The sequence below is a fragment of the Acomys russatus genome, chromosome 24 (assembly GCF_903995435.1).
Source record: "Acomys russatus chromosome 24, mAcoRus1.1, whole genome shotgun sequence".
NCBI classification, from domain to species: Eukaryota; Metazoa; Chordata; class Mammalia; order Rodentia; family Muridae; genus Acomys; species Acomys russatus.
In genome coordinates, this window is record NC_067160.1 from 14662535 (window position 1) to 14686169 (window position 23635).

At 44.1% G+C, this 23635-nt stretch overlaps 1 protein-coding gene and 1 long non-coding RNA gene across 2 annotated transcripts in view; both read right to left on the bottom strand.

The window, feature by feature from the left end:
- Rapgef4 (Rap guanine nucleotide exchange factor 4) overlaps positions 1-23635 on the bottom strand; it is a 287611-nt gene that overhangs the window by 195308 nt on the left and 68668 nt on the right. The window contains exon 4 of the mRNA XM_051166215.1: positions 22525-22671. Coding sequence (XP_051022172.1) covers positions 22525-22671 — 147 coding nt within the window. The remainder of the gene's footprint in view (positions 1-22524; positions 22672-23635) is intronic.
- Positions 7201-7625, bottom strand: LOC127206910 (uncharacterized). Its single transcript, XR_007832899.1, has 3 exons — positions 7543-7625; positions 7327-7362; positions 7201-7272 (listed from the first exon to the last, which is right to left on the bottom strand). It is a non-coding gene; the product is annotated as an uncharacterized LOC127206910 (long non-coding RNA).

Genomic DNA, 23635 nt, shown 5'->3' on the forward strand with positions numbered 1-23635 from the left:
GTCATAGTGTGGCCCACATCCATCTACCGGCAGCTTCTTCCTAGAAAGTAGCCTCTCTATTCATGAGAGAACTCACATACTCCGTGTGCAGGACAGTGGACAATCTAGAAATAGCGTCTCATAAAGATTTACAGCGCCTCATCAGGCCGCCATTCACCCAGGAATCACTTCCACAGATATGCTTGATACAAACATAATTAAGAGCTGTAAATTCATCTTCGAGACACCAAGAGTGGCACTTGCCTTGCGCATCCCAGCTGGAAGATGTCACTGCTCTGACCAGACACAACTCATGTCCTTAGTATTAATTTACTCTGTTCAGTCAGAACGCTAGGGAGGCCAGCCTCTAACACAGAAGCACTAGGGGAGGGACCAAGAGGCAGAGAGGGTGGAAGACGACGACGCCCGAGAGAAAGAGAATAGGGGAAAACGGTAGTGGTCTGTGACAGATTGGGGCCATTTCCCATGAGGCAAAGTTCCTGCCCAGCTCAGAAATGTCAGAGAATCTTCAGGGCACACCGGGTAGCTGACACACAAGTTCATAATGGTGCCATGGGTAGTCCGTCCTGAGAAAGCAGAATTTGGTATTTTATCTACTGATAACAAGAGAAATAGAACGGAAAGTAATTTCTAAATAGGTCTTCCAAAAAAGCATTTTAATTCTTAAAGGGAGACTACTTCCTGTCACTAAAAACTAATCTTTGTTGAGGTTTGAAAGATGGCTCAGCAGTTAAGGGCTCTTGTTGCTCTTGCAGAGGACCCAGGTTAGGGTCACAGTGCCGACATCGTGGCTCACAACCAAACCTTCTGTAACTCAAGTTCCAGGGCATTCGACAGCATTTTCTGACCCTCGAGGTCACCAGGTACACACGTGATGCACATGCATCATACATAGGTGTAGGCAAAACATTTGCACACATAAAAATAAATACAACATTTAAAAAAATAACACTACTCTATAAAGCACCCAAAGGGTTAAAAGTTGTTTGAATCCCCCCCTCTCTCTCTCTTTCCCTCCCTCTCTCCCTCCTTCCCTCCTTTTCTATTTCTTTTTTATTCTTTTATTTCAACAACAAGAGCATGATTTTCTGTTGCAGACCTTCCAGAACTTTCCTGGAAGGGTTCCCTAGCTCTGTTCTGCCTCTCACCAGCACCTTTTACTACCACAGTCACAACAGACTCTGAGCCAAGTTTTTAGCTAAGAGGCGTTTTTATCCTCTACTTCTGTGTTCGATAGCGCCTCCTCACACTGTACCTACTCTGAGGGTTTTTTCAGGTTAGCTCTGCTATGTCCCACACATGACTATATCCTAACTAGATGACACACGGAGTACCAGGCAAAGGTCAGATCCAGGCACGAATGTGTCTGATCCCTGTGTCTGGAGCTCTTTAGTTTCAACCCTTTAAGCCAGTCCAGTAGAGCCTACCTGATCAGTAGAGACTGAGAAGCCATGTGGTACACTGTTAAGTCACTGATCTAGCCAAGAAAAACAGCGCATGATATAATTTTAGTGTTTTTTCTTCTCTTTGGCTTCTTCCAAATAGATAAGGCTGAATTATTGCTGGGAACTGCATTTTGCAGCCAACAAATTGGGATCCAGCTACCAACTAGTTTGGGATCAGCTTCCTGAAGTAGCAACTCTTCAATAGCAACAGGATAAAAATAGTGTTAAATGAATAGATTAATTTCCAGGAGAAATGGTAGGCAACAAAATGACATTTTTAAAGTTTTGCAGTGTGTCCTTTGGGAGGTCTGACTGGGACAAAGTTTACAAGATGGAGAAATTAATGAACGAAATATCCTGAATGACATCATGAAGCCAGCCAGGTGATGTTCCTCTAGCCAGCCATGCAATATATTGTCAATGAAAACTTGGGAAAGATATTTTAATGTGTATGGCAAAGGGGGCTTGTTTTGTGGAATTTCAAAGGGTTCCCATAAGTTTATAAATTGTGGCTATCGTCCATCAAACTAACAAAGGACATAAGTTTGTCATTCACAGATGGAAACTAAGCAACAACCACTGAAGAAAAAAATGTTTTAATGTTTGACTTCTTAAACTATTTAGGAGTTAAATCTTTATTAAGGACTTAGTTAAGATTAGAGACTCAAGAAATACAAAGAAAAAAAGAAAAAGGAAATACAAAGCAATATAGTGGGGAAAAAAAACTCCAACCTCTTTTTCCTCGCATAGTTTTCCAGAGTTTTGTTTTTTAAATGTTTTTCAGGGTTTTAAATTACTCATGCTGAAGAACTAACAAAACCAGTTAACACACATTGTTGGAACGAGTGTAATTTGGTGAAGACTTTGTAGAAAATAGTTTATCATCATCATCATTATTTATATTATAAAATACATATCAATTTTTAATTTTTATGTAATGGAGTCCACAAATACAAACTTACTCAGAAAATGTACATGGAGAAAGATGTTGGTGGCTGTCCTTTGAAGCAGTGCTTATAAGAACAAAACACAGCATAATTATCGATAAAGGAACAAGTTAAACAAATTACAGTCGACCTTCAATGGAAACGTAGCAAAACATGGCTAACCTACATGGATTTACAAAAAGGGTTTGCACTGGTAAGCACCACAGGAAAAGGAAAGTCAAGACACAGACAACATGACTGAGAGAAGCCCACTTGAGAGAGCATCCAGTTTAATGCTTTTTAATAAAGCACCATTGATCACGGCAAATCACCCCCAAATGTGGTGTCTTAAAACAACGATTAAGCATGTCTCACAACTCCACAGGCTTCCTAGGAAGTTGGTCTACTGGCAACGCCTCCCTTTGGCGGCTGCATTAAGCTGGACCGTTGGTTAGGGCTCAAGGTATCTACTTCACAGGGGTCTTGACTGTTACACTGCAATGTCTGGTGTGAAGCATATTTCCTTTGTGAAGACACACATACAAGGAAGACAGCGTTCCTAGAGGCCAAGAGTAAAGAGGAAATCACTCCCACAAAAAAAAAAAAAAAAAAAAAAAAAAAAGTTTGGTTGGTTGTTAAAACATGTACCAGGAAGAGTCTGGATTCAAAAGTTGGAAAACAGACTGTTCTTCCTCTCACTTGGAAAAGCTGCAAAGAATGTGTGGCCGTATCTAATCCACCACTATGTCTCTCTATGGGTTTATATTTCTGCATCTGTGTTCATCTTCCATGTAGCTGAAGTGTTTCTGCGATGGTTGTTCCAGTACTTTCTTCTGGAGAGAGGAACTGGGAGCATAAATAAGGACGGAAAAGGCAGGAATCTACATTTCTTCTCAGGCACGTCGTACCCAGAAGTGTGAGGCTGCATGGACGCCCACACCCGAGAGCCACAGGTACCTGGACTGCTGCTCTGATGTCCATCGTGACACCCTTCCTAATCCTCCATGTTGAACTTATCCAACGAAGCGAAGTTCAGTGACACCACGGAAAAGTGGACAAGGACATAATGTCATCCCTTCCACAGAGGTTTCACAGCATCCCACAAAACCAGAACTCAGAAAGCATGGCTCAGAGCAAGGACAAGCTAAGCACACGCCATCTTCAATGAGCAAATCCAGGCTCTTGCCATTCTGCACAGGCTCCGTTTTCTACTCTAACCTAGACTGGCTTTGAACTCAGAAGGACGGCAGTGATGGTGGCGGAGGAGCTCCCCCCACAGTATTCCCCTCCATCGGCAGCGAGGGCTTACACTTAAGATAAAGACAGAAAGCCAGGCGTGGTGGCACACACTTTTAATCCCAGCACTTGGGAGGCAGAAGCAGGCGGATCGCTGTGAGCTCGAGGCCAGCCTGGTCTACAAAGCAAGTCCAGGACAGCCAAGACTACACAGAGAAACCCTGTCTCAAAAAACCAAAACCAAAACAAAAACAAAAAGAAAAGAAAAAGGAAAAGAAAGAAAGAAAGAAAGAAAGAAAGAAAGAAAGAAAGAAAGAAAGATAAAGACAGAAAGGCAAGGGGACGACCCGAGACTTCTTTTTTTCTTCCAGTCCTTCCTCACTCATCAGTAAGCTGGATAAAGTGTTAGCAGAATCTACACGCCTTGAGACATGAAACACAAATGGCTTGGATCCGTCTGATGTATGGTTCCCACTCTCCTGATAAGAACAAAATACATATGCATGTGGAAGCTAAGAAATATAAATGGTAATTTCAGGGGTTCTGCATACAAGCTGAATGTTCTCCCATTTGCATTTTAAGCTGGCATCGTAGCACAGAAGGAGAGGTGGTAAATTTATGCTAATAAAATTTTTAAAAACTTTTCTTCACTTAGAGTGATATGAAACAGCAGATAAGAACAAAATGATGAGTTGAGGTACAGAATGCAGAGTAAAAAAAAAAGGCTTATTTTAGTACCACTAGTGACATCTTTACATCTTTCTTCACTCCAGGAGAACAAAGAACCCCCATATATTTATTTTGTGCAAGGTGCAATAAATTATGCAATTGGCCCTGTCCATATGATCTGAATACTGTGTGCATGCATCCTACTTTTCTGTGTGTGTGTATGTGTGTGTGTGTGTGTGTGTGTGTGTGTGTGTGTGTGTGTAACCAGCATTCTTTTTACACTCACCTGCCTTACTCCCTTCCTTAATAATCTGTGTGTTACCCCTCATTCAAATCTGGTTCACATATGCTTCTTAAAAATAAAACTATAACAGTAAGATCTAGGGAATTGCAGTCTGAAAAAAAAAAAAAAAAGGCGCCTGCTGAAGAGTCACCCTGATAAACAGAGGCTCCCTCCCCTTCACACTGCCACTCCTGCTCTCTTGTCGTTCTTGTACATTTATTCTCCCTGATTTACAGCATGGGAGCCACAGTGGACACAATGAGATTAAGCAAAAAGCCTCTGCCAGACTTGAAACCCCTGAGTCAATTTCATGAACTCCACTCACGACAGCTATACCGTTACCATAAATATTTATCCTCCAAAGGGCCATGGCTGCAACGTCATTTACAACATAAGGGCTGCCTGCCTTTGACTGGTACATATACATCAGCCCTAGAAATAGAGACAATCCAGACGAGTTATTTACAGGCATAATATCACAGCAAATTAATGCAAAAGAGATTTCTCACGGTGCACTACTAGCGTGATGGCAGTGGGCTATCCCACAGCCCCAGTGACTGGCATCTCTATAAACGCCAAGAGAGGCCCTTTTATATTTACTTCTTTTGATATTACTGAGCACCCATTCTTTTTTTGTTAATTTACTTATTATGCATACAGTGTTCTGCCTGCATGTACACCTGCACACAAGAAGAGGTCGCCAGATCTCATTATAGATGGTAGTGAGCCACCACGTGGTTGCTGGAAATTGAACTCAGGACCTTTGGAAGAGCAGCTGATGCTTTTAACCTCTGAGCCATCTCTCCAGCCCTGAGCACCCGTTCTTGAAAGTCACAAGTTAGAGCTAATTATTCAGCGATGACTCTTACATCCTTGGTTCAAATTTTCTGTTTGTAACGTAGTCATATTTTGCACTAACATTGCCCAATTTAATGTCGATAAGACAAACAGCTTTTAGTAAAAAGGTTTAGTAAAACAGTAAACCAAAAAGGGTGAATAAATTGCATCCTTAGCAGTATGTTAGCATGGATTTATGTGAAAATCATTATCTCCAAATGTCCCCAAGTTTTACTTTTTTTAGGTTAGGTTGCTTTCTTTCCAAGAAGTTGAGAGAGTCCCAGATATGTTGGAACTCTTGCCCAATGGTCACTTAAAGGTTGCTCAGCAGGAGCCTGTAACAGGGCTGCTGTAGTGAGGGAAAATGGCACCATAGTGGGGACCATGGAAGGCGTTGATTTTCTTGCATGCCTTGTTGTACATTTAAAATTTTGTATTGGAGGCATGTGTTGATTGATCTTAATAAGTTTTTAATATAAAAACAAATATTCTTGGTCGAGGAAGATGGCTCAGTGGTGAAGTACTTGCTGTACAAACAGGAAGACCCGAGTTCAGATCCCTGCACTCAGGTAAAATGCCCAGCACTGCCGTGGGCACCTGTGATCCCAGCACTGCGGAGGCAGTAGGGATGGGCTCTGCACTGGTGGCCAGCTGCTGAGCCAAATGTACAAGTTCCAGATCCACTGCTAGGCCCAGTCTCACAACATAAGGTGGAGAACAATTGAAGAGACACCAACATAGACCTCTGGCCTGAAAATGTGCATGTCCACCTGCATACACAGGTACACACACACACACACACACACACACACACACACACACACACACACACGTAGAGAAATGATAGATAAACAAATACTATAAAAATAAAAGTTCTTGCTCTGAATGATGTGCGGGTTGTGGCTAATTTCTTTTTTTCTTCTTTTCCTTTTTTGTGTGTGCACGTATCTATGCATTTGTGTGTTTGGGCTATATGTGAGCATGTGCATGCAGGTTACATGTACCTATATGCACATGTGCCGAGGCCAAAGGTCAATGTTGGGTGTCTTCTGTATTCACCCTCTGCCTTATTTTTTGAGATGAGGTATCTTCCCGAACATGGAGCTAGGCTGGCAGACAGAAAGACCAAGAAATCCTCCTGTCTCCATCTCCCACAGTGCTGGGGCTACAGGCGCACTTGCAGCCACACCCAGCTTCTTACCTGGATGCTAGGGATTCAGGTTCATGTCTTTATGCTTGTGCAGCAAGTGCTTTGTGCCGCTGAGCATCTTCCTAGCCCAAGGCTGATTTCTTAAAGCACCATTCTCTTAAATTGCCTAGTCAGCTCAACTAGCATTGTTAACTGGAAAGCATGGGTCAGTGGGACCTGTGGATACGAAAGCTTACATTCTTTAATGGGTCTTTCTGGAACTGGGTAGAAAATACTCCTATGGGCTTTCCCATTCACTGGGATACTAGGTCCATACATTTAAAAAATTACTTCAATTTTCTTCTAATATGGACATTAGGAGAACATCTTTAAACTTCTAAGTATTTGTATTGATCTCTGGTAGTTTGTTTTTATCTAATAATTTCCTTTCCTCTCCAAAAAAACATTTTTGGTAGCAAACATGGAGGCACACACCTGTAATTCAGCACAGACCTGTAATGCAGCACACACTTGTAATGCCGCTTACACCTGTAATGCCGCTCACACCTGTAATGCCGCTCACACCTGTAATGCAGCTCACACCTGTAATGCAGCACACACCTGCAATTCAGCACACACCTGTAATTCAGCACACACCTGTAATTCAGCACACACCTGTAATGCAGCTCACACCTGTAAAGCAGCACACACCTGCAATGCAGCACACACCTGTAAAGCAGCACACACCTGTAATGCAGCACACACCTGTAATGCAGCACACAACTGTAAAGCAGCACACACCTGCAATGCAGCACACACCTGTAATGCAGCACACACCTGTAATGCAGCACACAGCTGTAAAGCAGCACACACCTGTAATGCAGCACACACCTGCAATGCAGCACACACCCGTAATGCAGCACACACCTGCAATGCAGCACACACCCGTAATGCAGCACACACCTGTAAAGCAGCACACACCTGTAATGCAGTACACACCTGTAAAGCAGCACACACCTGCACTGCAGCACTCAGGAGAAGGGGCAGGAAGGAACTGAGTTTCTGGCCACCTGAGCTATATAAAATAATCCTGTTTTGTTTTAAGGGGGGGCAGTGATGGTTGGTTTTCTTTTTAGGTTTTGATATAGCCGTGTCAAAGCCTGATGACAATTATTTTACCATTTATACTCCTCTAATCACAACCTCTGTATGAATATGTTAAACTTCTAGTGATGTCTGCCTGCATTCTTCCACTCCATAGCCTTTGGATTCTACGGAAGACGGTCCCTGATCTGAGGAGGGCAGCAACAGATGCCTATATGATTAGAATAAAGGCTAATGTGTATACCTAGAGCCATGTTAAGGGTCAAACACCTGGTCCCTGAACCTATTGCCATCCTTCTGTGGTCACAAATCCCACAGTTAACAGTGCCTGTTGTGACCAATCTGCCAAGGGATAAAGTGACTTCTTGCATTTCCAGTAGCCTAAAGCGAACGTCTGAATCTAATCTCGAGTGTTTTCCTAAACCAACTGAAAGATTTTCCTTCATTCCAGATGCTCCTATAACTGCACTCACCACGCTGCCATCCTATTCCCCACACTAAGTTGATAATACCTTCCTATTAAGATGCTGGTGCATCTAAACAATTCAGAATGTCCCCAGTGGTCAGTTGGCAGTGGTGCAAAAATCTGTCTGTTACCGTAAACTTTATTTACAGAGACCCACTGAGTAAATGCAAGATCCAAATGACCACACGGTCCTCAATCAGCTCCAGCCTGAGGCTAATCACACCTCAGTGGGATTCTCTTTGGGGGCAGGGGGGGTGGGGAGAGGGGCTCATCTTCCTTCCACCTAAACCAGAGAAGAATGTCTGCAAGCCCCGGGAGAACACAGGGTGGAAAGTAATGTGGAGGGTTTGGATCTTCTGTGACTTTGACCAAGAGCTGACAGTGAACCCCTGCCTACCTGGTACCAGCAGAAACCCACAGCAAGTAGAAGGCACCAAGTGATAAACAGCTGACATCATCAGGCTTGCAATCCCAGCTGCTTGGGAGGCAGAGGCAGGAGGATTAACAAGTTCAAGGCCTGCCTGGGCTACCGAGGGAGTCCAAGGCCACAATGGGCAACTTAAAGACCACGCCTCAAAGTTTCATAGCAACCTGTCTGATGTAGGATTCTTTTAGAGCACGTGGCTCAATTCCCCACAGGAAAAAGCTTCACTGCCCTCTTATATTTCATTTTAAAAATAAGCTTCCAAGAGGCAGTACATGCATACGGTACCATTATTGCTCCCTATGTCATCGATCTTGTCCGTGGGACCCGAGGAGAGTGTCAGAGGAGATGGCATTTGGGCTGCTTCTCGAAATGGAAGAAGACAAAGGGGTTTAAGGGGCACAACATGAGTAGGGCAGGCTGCTGCGGAGGCTGGTCACACATTTCTGAGCATGCAAGGTGCTTTGCTCATCTAGCAAGCACGTGGCCTCCAACGACTGTGGGATAGATCACTAGAGATGGGAAAATTTCAAAACCCACCGTGTCAGGGACTGGAGAGATGGCGCAGTGGTTAAGAGACTTGTTACTCTTGCGTTGGGTTTCCAGGACCACACTGTGACTCACAACTCCAGCTCCTGAGCATCTGACACACTCTTTGGATCTCTTTGGGTACAGGCACACATGTGATACTCATACATGGACCATACACACACACACACACACACACACATACACGCACACAGACAAATAAATATTTTAAAAATATTTTAATGAAAACCACAACAAAACTTCCAAGTCCTCATAAAGGGTTGTCTCTGAAGTACACAACTGATTACAAAGGGACGAGTGAGGATGAGAAGCCGGGAAACCAACCTGAAATATAAAAGGTGAACTGTCGGGACATCTTCAACAAGCTTCCACGTGATCAGCATTCCAGTCATCCCTTGCTGCCTGTGAAGGGTTGACGCCAAAACCCCTCTCAAGCATTAAAATTCACAGTTCAAGTCTCTTGCATAAAATATAGTGCTTATAAAATCCTATGCACAACCTCTCAAATACTTTTGTTGTTGTTGTTGGTTTGTTTTTGTTTTTGTTTCTGTTTTTGTTTTAGACAGGGTCTTGCTGCATAATCCAAGCTGACTTTAAACTCGAGATCACTGCATCACTAACTCCACCTCCTAAATTCTTGGATTACAGGCCTGATCCCTCCCATGGCAAGCTTTAAATGAAGTCTACATTACTTCTAATAGCTAGCACAATGTAAATGATTCCTAACTGGTCATTACATCATACTATTTGCAAAACAATTGCAGCAAAGTCTGTGCATGTTCAGACACATTTTATTTAAATATTTCAACCTACTGAGAGACTGAGAGTTAGACAAACTTCCTGGTAGGCAGACAAATAGGGAGAGGTACCGTGCCTACATAATAAGGTGGCCAACTTCTCAACATTCCAACGTGAGACAAAAGCCTGACAGCTTTTGATGGACTGGCTCAACAAGTTCAAGGCCAGATCAGGACATGTCACATAACAGTCATGGACCAATCAACCATCCTGTCCGTCTTCCAGATAACCAACCCTAAAGTAGAAGGGGAAACTCTTCTCTTTGGAGCCTTAAAGAACCGCAGCCCTCAGGAAGAGGCTGACTTTTTTGGTTTCCTGGGTGCCCCCCTCTGCTTTGTAGAGCATCTTTTTCTCCACGTGTCTGCTGCAGGTGTGTCTCCTTACCCGCAGTAAAAGCCTTCCTTCACCTACTGATCCTGCCTGAAGTGCTTGAGGTTTCTCTGCTGCTACCTGTGTGCTTCAAATTTTTCCTGCTTTTTAATTCTTTAACTAGCAGAGAACACGAACCCAATCCAGATGCCTGGGTGTCATTTCAGGACCCCTAGACTTTATTATCATGGGTGGTGGAATCCACAGACATAGTACCAGAAGAACACAGGACTGACTGTATGTAGGCTGATCTCTTTCCCTCCCTCCCTCCCTCCCTCCCTCCCTCCCTCCCTCTCTCCCTTCCTCCCTCTCTTCCTCCCTCTCTTCCTTCCTTCCTTCTTTCTTTCTTTCTTCCTTTTTTTTTTCTGGATGTTTGAACCAAAAGTTGATGAGATAAAAATGAGTCTAGTGTTTCCAATAAAGTTTGGAGAAAGGACTCAGATGAAGAAGAAGAAAGTCTAAAGCAACAAACAAAAGAGAATTTTTTAAAAATCAATTCTATGCTCTGCTAAAATTTTCTTTTCAAATGTATTAAAAGAGCAAGGTGTCGACTGTAAGTTCAGAAAAGAAATGGTAAGGAAATGTTGGCATAGATCCTAAAAAAGGCTCCAGATAGAGGTTATAAGAAACAGCTGGAGGGCTGAGAGTGTGTCTCAGTGGAACAACACTGCCTGGCAGGCCAGGACTCCTGCTATACCAAAAATAAGGAGAGAAAGGGGGAGGGGGCATGGGGAGAGGAAGAGGAGGAGGGGGCGGGGAGGAGCAGGGGCAGTAGCAGCAGTAGCGAAGGAGGGAGAAAGAGAAATATTTTCTTTTTTCTGAAGATAGTATACAGATTAAAAATTTTGAAATTGAAGTTTAAAATATACAAGACAAATATGCTCTTGGCTAGGCACTTGGGGGGGTGGGGCGTGGGAGGTGGGGTGGGGCGTGGGAGGTGGGGTGGGGCGTGGGAGGTGGGGGGCACCACTGGAACTCTCTGTCCCTCTTCCCAATGTGTCCACATTGACAAAGTCTCCTTTTTCTGCTTTTCACTATTACCTTGGCTCTTGTTAAGGCACAGGCTGTGACCTCTAAATCCAGCAAAAATATGGTGACCACAGCAGGACTAAAGATACATTCTGAGGTGTCTTCTGCCTACAGCAACTTGACCCCAGATGAAGAGGCAGGGTAGAAGTTTCCAGCAGCTTCGGGAGCTCTTTTACTCCAGGGGAAATTACTGTTCTTTCTGCTTTTTTCCTCTACTTGGTGATGCAGAACAACAACTTGGGTTTTGGTTTGGATTCTAGAGAGCGTCTGCCCTGTGGAGATCATACTGAGGCTGTGACTGAACCCTCAGGCATCTGGGAAGCTGGACGGGATTGGTCCATTCCCGCCCCCACCCTGCCCCATACCTTCATCCGGAAGCTTTAACTCTAAAACAGCGAGCTCTGATGGACCCTACTCGCCCTGCCTCCCCCCTCCCCCTCCCTCTTTCCCCCTCCCCCCACCCACAATGCCTAAAAGGAGCTCTGCCTTCTTTAAAACGCTTTCTAAACCTCGGGGGCGGGGGGGGGGGGGGGGCGGGGGGCGAGACTTAGAGCAATTGGCGGTAAATGCGTTTGAGAGTTTGGAAACAAGGCAAGGTTTTTAACTTCATCCCACTCACGTATGACTACTGGCTGCCCTGACATCACGTGACTTTTCAAACCTATGAATGGAAGCAAAGTGGCAGCTTTCGAGACAAACTTTTGAAAATCACAGTAGAGCCGTGTTTACAGTGAACGGATTTTAAATGAATTTTCATAAAATATTATGATGAGTGAAGGTCAAACATGTCTGCAAATAAAAAGTACATTGTTAACAAGTATAAATGTCTCAATCAAATAAAGTGTCTATATGAATTTTAACAGCCAAAGAAAGATTTTTCAATAATAATCCATACACTCACACGCACATACACATTTACCCACACACATACACACGCATACATGCAAACATTAATACACACATATACGCACATGCATACACACACACTCACACATAAATACACATATACACATATACTTACACATACATACCTTCACACACACACATACCAACATACATTCATACATATATATACACACATACACACACATACACATACATAAATGCACATACACACTCACGCATACATACACACATATACATATGTACATATATATATATATATATATACACAGACACTCACACATAAATATACCCACATACATATACATACACATAAACACATACATGTATATATGTACCATAGTCATGCTGTTCAAAGTGAGATGTAACAGCCACACTCAGATGACTTTGGTGACAGAATGAAAGTCAGTGAAAAAATGCAGCTATGCCAGAATATAGCTCAGAAGAGTGCAAAGAAACATAATCGTACTTATCAAGAACTGATTTGCACACTTTTTAAGTTAGTGTTGTTTTTCCAGAAATGTTCCCTAAAGAAATAATTCTCAAACTAGAGACGAGGGACAGTCAACGGCGTGGGCTCCCAATGGTCTCAGAAGACACGTGAATCCCACTCTTGACAATAGCTAGATATGGCTTGCCTGCTTTCCTTTCCTCTCTCATCGGGCAACTATGGAGCTCCCCAGAAGCTCTGAGGTGAAACAGCATCCAGATCATCACGCTGAGAGCCAAGAGAATGTGAGCTCATAGGATGGGGGAACGGGTGATTTTGCATGTGATCTTCACATGTTCAATGACCATAGCAATCAGCACCTGTAATTCACGAATAGTCCCCACACCCGACTCAAGCACTGTCTGCTGCTATCATCCAAGTGTGGCAGAAGCCTAGTTAGAAAGTAGAATGCCTGTCAGGGAAGGAAGAAAAACATAGGACATGTAAAAGAAGAATGTTCGCAGGGCCTCAGCCCTGGGCAAGGGCACCAGCCACGAGCACTCTGAAAAGAGCCGAGAGGCACAACAGGCTGGCAAATCCCTCTGCGTAAAGGCAAGGCTGCCTGGAGACCCACAGAGGGCCCTTTAAGAGGCCACGGGGCTGGGCCCACCTTTTCTAGAGTTTAGGACTTCTTTAGTCTAGGGAAGGCACAGGCACTGGAATTTTACTTTTAAGTCCCCCTTGATGATTCTAATGTAGAATCAGAAAGATACAAAGAATTCTTTTTCCCTTCTAAATAATATATTTTGGTGAAGTATATCCTATTAGCTTATATTTTATTCTCTTCATCCTTATCATTTGTGGTTCTGCCTTTTTTTTTCCCCATTTGCAAACCGAAAGGGAGGGAACACTGACATTTTCCCCAAGTAATGCACAGAAGTAATATGCTGGCATCAATACTGACCTCCAGGCAGCGCCCCAAAATGGAAATAGAGAGTTTTCTATTCCACGGCAAGGGACCCAGGAGGCTGAGGATCTCTGCACAAATTCACCCAGGAGTACAGGGTTAAGTCAAGAATAGAGCCAGACCACTAAATCACATGAATGGCCCTGGAAGCTCTGTCTTACATTTACTGGTTTGGGCTAGACTGCTCTAAACACCGAGGTCAGAGAGGTCAAACTGGGCCAAGACTTCCGGAAGTCAGAGGCCAGCACTGTGAACCAATTTCCTGCAATCTTCCTGGATGTCAGATGTTCTCTGCCCAGGTGCCACAAGACTGCTGTGGAATCTAGACTCCGGGTCAGGGGTGAGGGTGGGGGGGGGTACGGGTCAGGGGTGAGGGTGGGGGGGGTACAGGTCAGGGGTGAGGGTGGGGGGGGGTACGGGTCAGGGGTGAGGGTGGGGTGGGAAGACCATCACGAGACAAAGGGTTTTCTACACATAATGAGCTTAACAAATCCTCTCGGCCTCACCACGAGCTCCTTTTGGAAGTCTCAAGTTCTTAACATTTTCCCAGCTACAACTGCTTTTGCCTGAGGGACCATAAAAGCTCAGAGTAGATTTCTCCAGATGACGACTGAGTCCAAGCCGAAAACAAAAGCTAGTGTTTGGAAACACAGCACATGACCCCCTCCGTGAGGTTCCCCCAGACGCCGGGTGGCCTCACAGAGGAGGAGAACCCCAAAGCAAGCATCAGAGGAAGGAACCTGCTCTCTCCCTGGGGACAAGACTGCCTCCAAGGCTGTCACTTGCTTAACTGACCCCAATGCTGGAGGGAGGCCGAGAAGCCGACTATTGAGCCACACAAGAATTCACAAGCCGAGACTTCTGTGTATGAAGTGAGACTCGGGGCCAGAAATCAATCTCCCTGTGAGCCTCTGTGACCTTCAGCACACTTTCTTGGAGTACTTTTGGGTTTGTCTTAGTCCCTTTGTATGTCGATGTTGGTTCTTGCCTGTCTGTCTTTACAGCACTATAAGCCACAGAAAGATCGGGTGCAGAGCAGGCACCTCCGCATGGTAAGAACCAAGTACATTTGTTGTGTGTTACAGTCTCTTCCTAGAAGGCAACTGAGTAGCTCTTCAGAAGGGCACACTGTCCAGGGGTATAGCTGAGTGACAGTGGGGGGGGGGTGGACTGGGAAGACAGGACCTCTCTCAGGAGACAAGGTAGGAGGGAGGGGGGGTCAACAACATAGAGAAGATCACAGTCAAGGAACATTTCAAAAATGGTTAGCATAACCCTAAAAAGCACAAGTAGAGTTGTGCATTGTCAAGATTAACGTCTGCAGGAGCCTAGGCTAGAGGGGGTGACAGCCAGGAGAGGTGGCTGCTGTTTGGTTACAGCACCCTGCCAACAGGCCTGCGAGCAGCATCTGGGTTTGCCTGGCACCTGCTAGCCAAGCCTTGATCTGCTCAGACCCCCTGAGAAACTTCTGTGACACAGTGGGGTCACAGCGTGGGGAGCTGGTAGGACTTCCAGTTGTTAATAATGTAACAGGATTCCCATAAACACTAAGGGTTTTAAATAATCCGAGAGCTACCGGCAGAATACCTACCAGGTGCCCAGAGTGTGAAATACCAAGAGTGGCAATCTATCTCCTTACCCACGTTGGTTTTTAATATATGCCTATATGCCATTCAAATATGTCATAGGATAAACATACACACACACAAACACATACACACACACACATATATATGTATATATATATACTATATTGGTGTGTTTAATGTAATTTTGCCTACTTAGTTCATAAGTATTCTCAAGAAATGTATTTAAAAATCATGTTGCCAAAAAAAAAAAGAAAAAAATAAATAAAAATAAAAATCATGTTGCCATCAGAAAGAAAAAAAAAAAAGATGAGCCACCACTCACCCCATCCCCCAACATGGAAACCACAGATAAAATAATGGCAGTGCCGCAGTACATGGTGAGGTCTTGTAGAACGGAATCAGAAACACCAGAGACATCCCAGAGCATAGCTCCCCAAGCCAACTAAAAGCTAAGACACACCAAATTTCATCCATCTCCCACCCTTCACTAAAGAATCAAAGACCCCTCTGACCTTGTAGAGCATGCGTCCGTTGCTGGAAATTCTCAGACATGCAGTAAGCAGCCAGCCTTTATCTGAACAGCACAGTGGACCTTCATCAGCCACAGGTCCCTTCTCAAAGCCTGCAGAGAGCCTCTGAGTCCACAGGGAGGAAGCAGTGCTGAAGGCGCTCCAGGAAAGCCTGGCCAGTCACAGGTAGCAAAAGACTTCCTCCCCCCTCCCCCTTTAACTTTAGTTAGCCCCTAAAAACTTCACTCCTTTCCTTTCTGGCTTTGAATAACTTCTGTCACACCATGGAGGCACTCGAGGACTGAGGAGGGAGACCTTTGTCCTGGCATCAGGTCCAAGTCATTGGAGCAGGCTTCCGTTTGGTTTAAAAGAATCAGAGCTGTGAGGAGAAAGACAGAGGAACCAGCCAACAGGATGTGTGTGGCTGGAGTTCCTGGCATGGAGTCTTGGCTTTCATGTTTATTTTTGGATGTATTTTTCTTGGGCCTTTGATGCAAATTTCTGGCCTGGGAAGTAACCCTAGAAAACTCAAAGTTGCCAAGAGTCAGCACAGGCCTCTGCCTCAGGGGAAGCAAACTCCTCTGCATCCAGGTCCCAGTGCTACCTAGAAGGGCGGGATGGAGCCTGGGCCAGTGACAATGGTTTGAAACGCTGGCCCTCCAACTAATCACTAGTACAAAAGCAAAGGAAGCTGACGTGAGCACACTGAAGGGAGCCCACCCGGATGACTTCTGACATCTGTGTTCTCAGAGACTATGTTTTTGGTACCTGGCTTTCATTTTCTTGACAGCTGCAAACAGATAGGAGCATCAAGCCCACTCAGACAGGCACGGATGCCTGCTGAAAGCATTGATACCACAAGGCTTTTAACATACGCCGGTCACGGTCAAGCTGCTGTCATGTGTCACCAATTCTTACCTTCACAGTGGCTTCAAAGATTATTAATGGAAAATCACTTTTGTCCCCCCCCCCCCATGTATGTAAAGGAGGCAGTGAAGAAACGCAGCTAAAAAAGCTTCTCATCTGGTAGAATCTTCTAGACAAAATATCACTATAAAAATTAGGGAACAGAGAGAAACAAATATCTTTCTTCAATAGCATTCATGGCTCTGAGAAATATCCTTTTTTTTTTTTTTAACAGATTGCTGTCATAAGACAGAAATGTGTTCTTCTATTTCTTTTATTTATTTATTTAATTTTGTTTTGTTTCTCAAGACAGGGTTTCTCTGTGCAGCCCTGACTGTTTTGGAACTCACTCTGTAGACCAGGCTGGCCTTGAACTCACAGATCACCTGCCTCTGCCTCCTGAGTGCCGAGAATAAAAATATGCTCTATCGCACCCAGATCTACCTTTTATTTTTTAACCATTTAAATTGTATATCTCACGAGACATGAAATAGCATTTGGCTCTTCCTGCAGCCACAGGAATATTTGGGGGATAAACCCTGCCAATTACAATGTCCCCAAAATGATCCTTTGGCTGAAACAAAATCATGGTAGTATACCAACAATTGAGCAGGCGACAATCACAGCTAAGTAGCCACTTTCATAAAGAAGGCTCAATTTACAAATCTGAAATTTGTAAAATTTAAAAATAAAATCACTTTTATTTTTAAATGCTGTAATTTCATTACCATCTTCAAATTTTCAAAAATTTACTCACAAATGTGTGTTATTTGGACATGCTCAAATAGGACACACAGTAAAAGAAAAAAAAAATTCCAAAATGATGTTTATGCAACTGAAAGGCTGGTAACTGGTGGTAGCCTGCTAGATCTAAGGTGTCCCATTAATGTCTTTTCTGAATTTGACCAAGACAGCCTCTCTCATCCACTTCTCTGAACACACTGGACTCATTACTTTGCAAGGCTCTCAAAGCAAACCCAAAAGCATTCTCATGTGGGCACTTAAATATAAAAAGGAAAATGAGATAATCCCCCCCGCCCCCACATCACCACCACTGTTCATCTAAATCAATAGTCGCAACCAGGGGGTCATGACTCCTTTGAGGGGGGGGTCAAACAACCTTTTCACCAGAGGTTGTATATCAGATATCCTGACTATCAGATATTTATATTATGATTCATAACTGGCAAGATTACAGTTATGAAGCAGCAACAAAATAAATTTATGGTTGGGGGGGGTCACCACAACATGAGAAACTGTATTAAAAGGTCACAGCATTAGGAACCACTGTTCCAAACCATCAGAAACTCTCGGGCTGTTAGCAGTAAGAGATTCATAGAACCAGATAATAAATCAGTTTTATATGTATTCCAAGAGCCACCATCCATCATAAACACCTATAATCTTGAATCAACTATTAATAACTGGTTTAAATCCCCAGATCTCCACTTAACGCCATTTAGCTTCCTTACTGAGCCCAAAAATGCCACTGGTGTCAAGAAGTTTAAATTATAAATTAAAGTGGTCTCAAGAACTAAAAATGGTTGCCCAAGACTTTCAACTTAATTTTCTCCTGGATGAAATTCAGAAATGTCACTGTCTCCCGTCACTCCAGTGCCATGCCTCTCCTTGCCTGTCTTTCCCTTCTAAGCTATTACTGGTAACTCAGATGTTTTAGGCCCTGGCTAATGTGTCAAAGAGGCCTGAGAAGAGGGAGTGTTATTGGCCCACTTGAAGGAAATGTCCCACAATGTGCTTCAGCTAAGAAAGCATAAGTGACTTTCTGACAGGCCAATGCAGCATCCACAGATCAAACCATAAACTGGAAACTAAACCACAAGAAGAAAGGAGAAGAAATCGGTTTTCCTTAAGAAGATGAAAAAAGGGTAAATAAGAAACTTCGAGTTGCTGTCTTACGTAGACATTGGGAAATGTTTCTGGTCTCCTCATGACAATTTTTAAAATACCCCAGAGCTGCCTAGTTGCCTAAGAACATGGAGACCACAAAAAGACAGGAATCCTTGCAATAGAATTAGCCAGGGTGCTGAAACCTCCTGCAAGTGCTGCTGAGCACCGAGAGTGCATACCCGCAGAAGTCTGGGGAATCCGCCTTCCTCCTGGGAAGGAGAGGGCTTTCCCCAGCCTTCCATGGCCACTCAATCCCAGGAATGAGATATCAGCTGAGCACCCAGCCACTCTCAGGCTGTGCCATCTGCCAAGGACTAAGAACCGCTATTTCAGCTCCTACTACCCCTCAGAATGGAGTCAACAGCTAATATAAGGATCCCAAGCTAAATATAACACTTCTCGCCGTAAAATAGACCATCCCCTATGGCATTGCTCCAACACCAAGGACCAGATGAGTGAGATGAACATGAATTTAAAGCCAGACCAAGGTTCTCTCACTTTTAAGATCCAGACCGTCTGACCTCACCTCAGCTCTGAGCTCTGGACCTGGTTGGTGCCTCCTCTGAGGGTCAGCGACATTCCTGCATCTAGAGGCTAAACCCCTTCCCACATCGTCCTCCCTGCAGACATGTTCTCTAACGGGTCTGGCTTGGGTTTCAGTGTGATGTTGGGTATTAGTTTTGCTAACAGAGCCACTTAGTAGTACAATGGATGGCTGAATTCTAAACCATATTATTTGACATTATTAAGGGAGATGTGTTTGATTGTCAAACATTTTGCTTGTAGTTAGTGCTTTGTATGCCACTGGTGTATCCTAATATCCAGAGAATAGAAGAAAAATTTACTGATAATGGCACATAATATGCTTAAGTTACATTGTTAACTTATTTGCCATCTCCTCCAAGTAGCAAAGTGGCAGCTCCTGCCCTGAAAACAGAGCTCTGCCAGTCTTGCTCGCTGATGCCTGACATACACACATACACAGGAGCTACTTAGCATCTGTTGAATAAATAAGCCTTAAAGTGAGCACCATTCAGGCTTCCCTGAGAAGCTCTTTTAGACTTGTACAATTTCCTGGGATTATATGCACTGTGTATGCACATGGATGCTCTTTAATAAAGCCTTGATTAACAGGCTGCTACATGAGAGGCTTATTGAATTTTCACTTCAAATAGTTTCAACACTGACGGAGCACCCCACCCACACCCTGTGCTTGGCTGCATGAAAAGGCAACCGCAAAGAAGCACCTAACTGTATTCTCTTGGTCTCCAGCCCCAGAGCTGCAAAAGAGGCAAAGACATCCCCTTCTTTCAGCTGTGAAGAGCTCTCAGGCTCTTGTCTCCATCACGGGTAAGCCACTAACTAGAGAGATCAAAGCCGGACTCTGATAAGAAGTCGGGCAGGGCAGTGGTGGCGCACGCCTTTAATCCCAGCACTCGGGAGGCAGAGGCGGGAGGATCATTGTGAGTTCGAGGCCAGCCTGGTCTACAAAGTTAGTCCAGGACAGCCAAGGCTACACAGAGAAACTGTCTCAAAAAACCAAAAGAAGAAGAAAAAGAAGAAGGAGGAGGAGGAAGAGGAGGAGGAGGTAGGTGGAGGAGGAGGAGAAGAAGGAGGAGGAGGAGGAGTCGAGTTACAGATGAAGGGTGATCCACAGAGCTAGGGAACACGGGAAAGGCTGGGGGCAGCCATGATGCCCTCGGGGTCAGTTCCCTCACTTAAGAATTTGTCCCTAAGAGGAATAGCAGTGGGGCTCAGCCTTGAGATGAGTAGATGTAAGCCATCCAGTAGACAGCCATCATGAGCCTCCGGCTGGGGTCACCAGCAACCCACCAGCCATTTTCTGGCAATCCAATAAAACATTTGACTTGACTGAATTTAACTCTTAGCCCCAACATATCTTTACAGGAAACCTGGGTAGAAGCATTAACGGAGACAACATGAGAAAACAGATCAATTTTAGGGGAGAGAAAATTGACCAGCCCTTTTAAAGACGCTAATGACAAGAAGAGATAGAGGCAAGGAAGCGGACAAAAAAGGAGTCAAGAGACATAGAGACACAGAGAAAGCTAAGCAGAGCAATGTTAATATAACACTCAAATATAATACATGTTTTGTTTTCATTTTCACCTGAGCTTGGTTTCGGGGAGGGGGGGGTGATGTACACATCTATAAAACACATTTTTGGAACAACTGGGGAAACATGAAATATCCACTGGTTATTAGACGGCACCAGGATGCTGCTATTCACTCCAAATGCTCACAATAATATTATGGGTTGTAGCAGAACACTCATTTCCTTGAGATGCATTGAATACTCAGGATGAAACATCTTGGTGTCTCATTAGCATTAAAGAGGCTCAGACAGAAAAGCAAGATGAGGCGAAGGCAGCTGCCCATTGACTGCCAGGCTGCGTGTCCATTGCAAATGCTCAGGGCAACATTTCTCGGTCTGAAAAGCGGTCTTACAGAATGTTCTAATGTCCATAGGCAGCAACTTCTCAAGGACTTCCTTCAGAGCACGGTAGGCTCCTAACTGAAACAAGTGGCTCTTCTCTGTTTCCCCAAAGCTCCCAATCAGGCTGATAAGTGACACAGACCAAATGGCTGCTGTAGTGCATGATACCTTTAGGAATGGCTTCCTTTCTTGAGCCATGTTCCCAAATTCCCATTATGTATAAGCCTTTTCAGTTTGTCTTTTAAAATGAAAGACAACACCCCCCCACCTCCCACCCTACCCACCACCCCCCCCACACACACAAAGCCTGGCCTCTTCTGACTGACAGAGTATCTTTACCTACACACCTCACATAAACTGACTTTTACTTTTCCTCCCCCGCCCCCGCCCCGGAAAAAAAAAAAAAATCCTAGCTTTGTCTCTGAACTTTACAAAGCAGTTGGAGCTCTTTAATATTTTCTAAGAGAAACATTTCAAACAAGCAACCCCTCAATTTATTCACGGCCGCCAAGAATAAAAAGTAACAGGCCTCACCCGCAAAGGCCTTCCAACGCTTTGCGTGACTTTTAAGGCAGCCGGCATCATCACTCACTCACCTGCAGGCTAGCTCCCCCAATGCATCAGTCATTTGTTTGGCTCTGGAGGAAACTATTTGATTACACAAAATTCTTTTTAGGTCAAGTTTGAAATCTAGCCACACTGGAGCAAGTGGCGAAGCCCGACAGCTCGATGGGTTAACTCCTGGACCCACTGAGCCAGGGACAAAGATAAGGAGCCACCACAGGTTAAAATCCAAAGGTAAAGGAGCTGAAAAGGGATGAGAGCATAAAAGATGCGAGGCTCAGCCAGGCCTTTGTGAGTGCTCTAGCTGCCATGACTGCATACAAGATGATGTATTCTTCATACTTCCTGTAAATGAGTGCTATGCCCTAAGGGATGCTGGGAAGCATCGGTAAATGCAAAAGCCAACAACGGGACCAACGGCAGCATCCACCCACTGCTGGGCCATCGATGCATTTTGAAGCTGGCAAGTAACCAGACATCTTTATGGCCCCCCATTTTCCATACCTTATTACAGAGCATATCATTTTTAAAAGCATTTAAATGAACCAGATGTTAACCCCATTCATTCCACTTTCTCGGGGAATGTGTCAATAATGATTTTGAAAATGCAAAAGAAAATGTCAAAGTATTTTGTTCCCTGGTTAAGAATACATCTGTGGAATAGGAAGGAGAAAATTCATAAAACGCTCTATGGTCATTCAAGAAATAATTATAAGGTATGTCAAACCGCAGAAAATCGAGCAAGCACTAAATTAGCAACAACAAAAAAAAATGGATGTCTTGTGTCAAAATGGCTTTTTCACTCACTCATTTCAAAAACAAGTTTTGAAAATTAAATTCCATCCACCAGCTCACAACAGCACACATTAAGGCTTGACTGTAACGCCATTATCCACGCGGCGGTGCTAGCTAGCGTTCTCTCTCTCTCTCTCTCTCTCTCTCTCTCTCTCTCTCTCTCTCTCTCTCTCTCTCTCTCTCTCTCCTCACTGGACACTGCATTAATTGACGGGCAGCCTGGGGGCTCACCTCCCATAGTGCCTTGAAGTCTTCCTGCTCAATGCGGAGAAGCTCACTGCTCTCCCTGGTAACGATGGTTGCATGGCGGGGCGTGTTGTCCAGAATGGACTCTCCAAAGGCTGTCCCAATTCCCAGGGTACAGATGGTCACCGCATCCTGAGAAACAACCCCCAAGAAAATCATTAGAAAATTAAAGGCGCAATGGGTGACAGACTTGCCTTGTCTTTAAACTGAAGTATAATTTATATAAGATAAATGAGCTCATTTCTCTGTGCAGCTCAACATATTTTGGCAAATGTACACAGTGGTGTAAAAGACACCCAGTCAAGACTTACATGCTTTCTGTGGCCATGCTATCATTTGCTCACCCGTTCTCCTGCTGGGGGTTTCTAGTTTGTGGGTACTCTGAATACTGCTGATAACAATAACCTTATTTTATTTTAAAACTACGAGTTGCTTGAAGAAAAGAAGAAAAGTTTACTGAAAAGGCACTAGGTCTTTTTGGTGAGAGGGAATGATCACAATATTTAAGAAATTGGAACAGGGCTGTTTCTGTATGTGGGAAACTGACGGTGAGTTCCCAGAGGCCTCAGCTCAGGCCATACAGAAACCAGAGCCAGATTCTAAGTCTTTCTGATTAGAGATGCCAAGCTTTTTGTATCATGCTGCCTCCTGCAGCCAGAACAGAGGAAAAACAGCACTGGAGAAAACACTGTAAAGCTGCTTATAAAGGGCCCTGAGTCTGTGATCAAGAAAGTTCTAAAGAAAAAGTAAAAATTAATTCCTCTCTGCACGCAACACTTGCGAGAATGTTTATATTCAATCCTAACAATTTTCAAACAAAGCAAATAGCCACTCAAAATCACCTGGAGATTAATTCTGCAGGCACTGTACACTAGGAAGCTACATGGGGCAAGCCTGCGAGTTAGAAGGCATGCTTTCCCTCTCATGCCTCCTGTGCCCGATCATTGGTGACTTTGCAATCGCATTACTGAGACAAATGCGCACGCGAATCCAGCCCCTTGAAGCACGGCAAATTGCTTCTGCAAAGATATTACCCTCTAAAACGATGTTCAGGAAAATAAAAATCAATAATATTTCCGGAAAGGGAGGAAAAAAG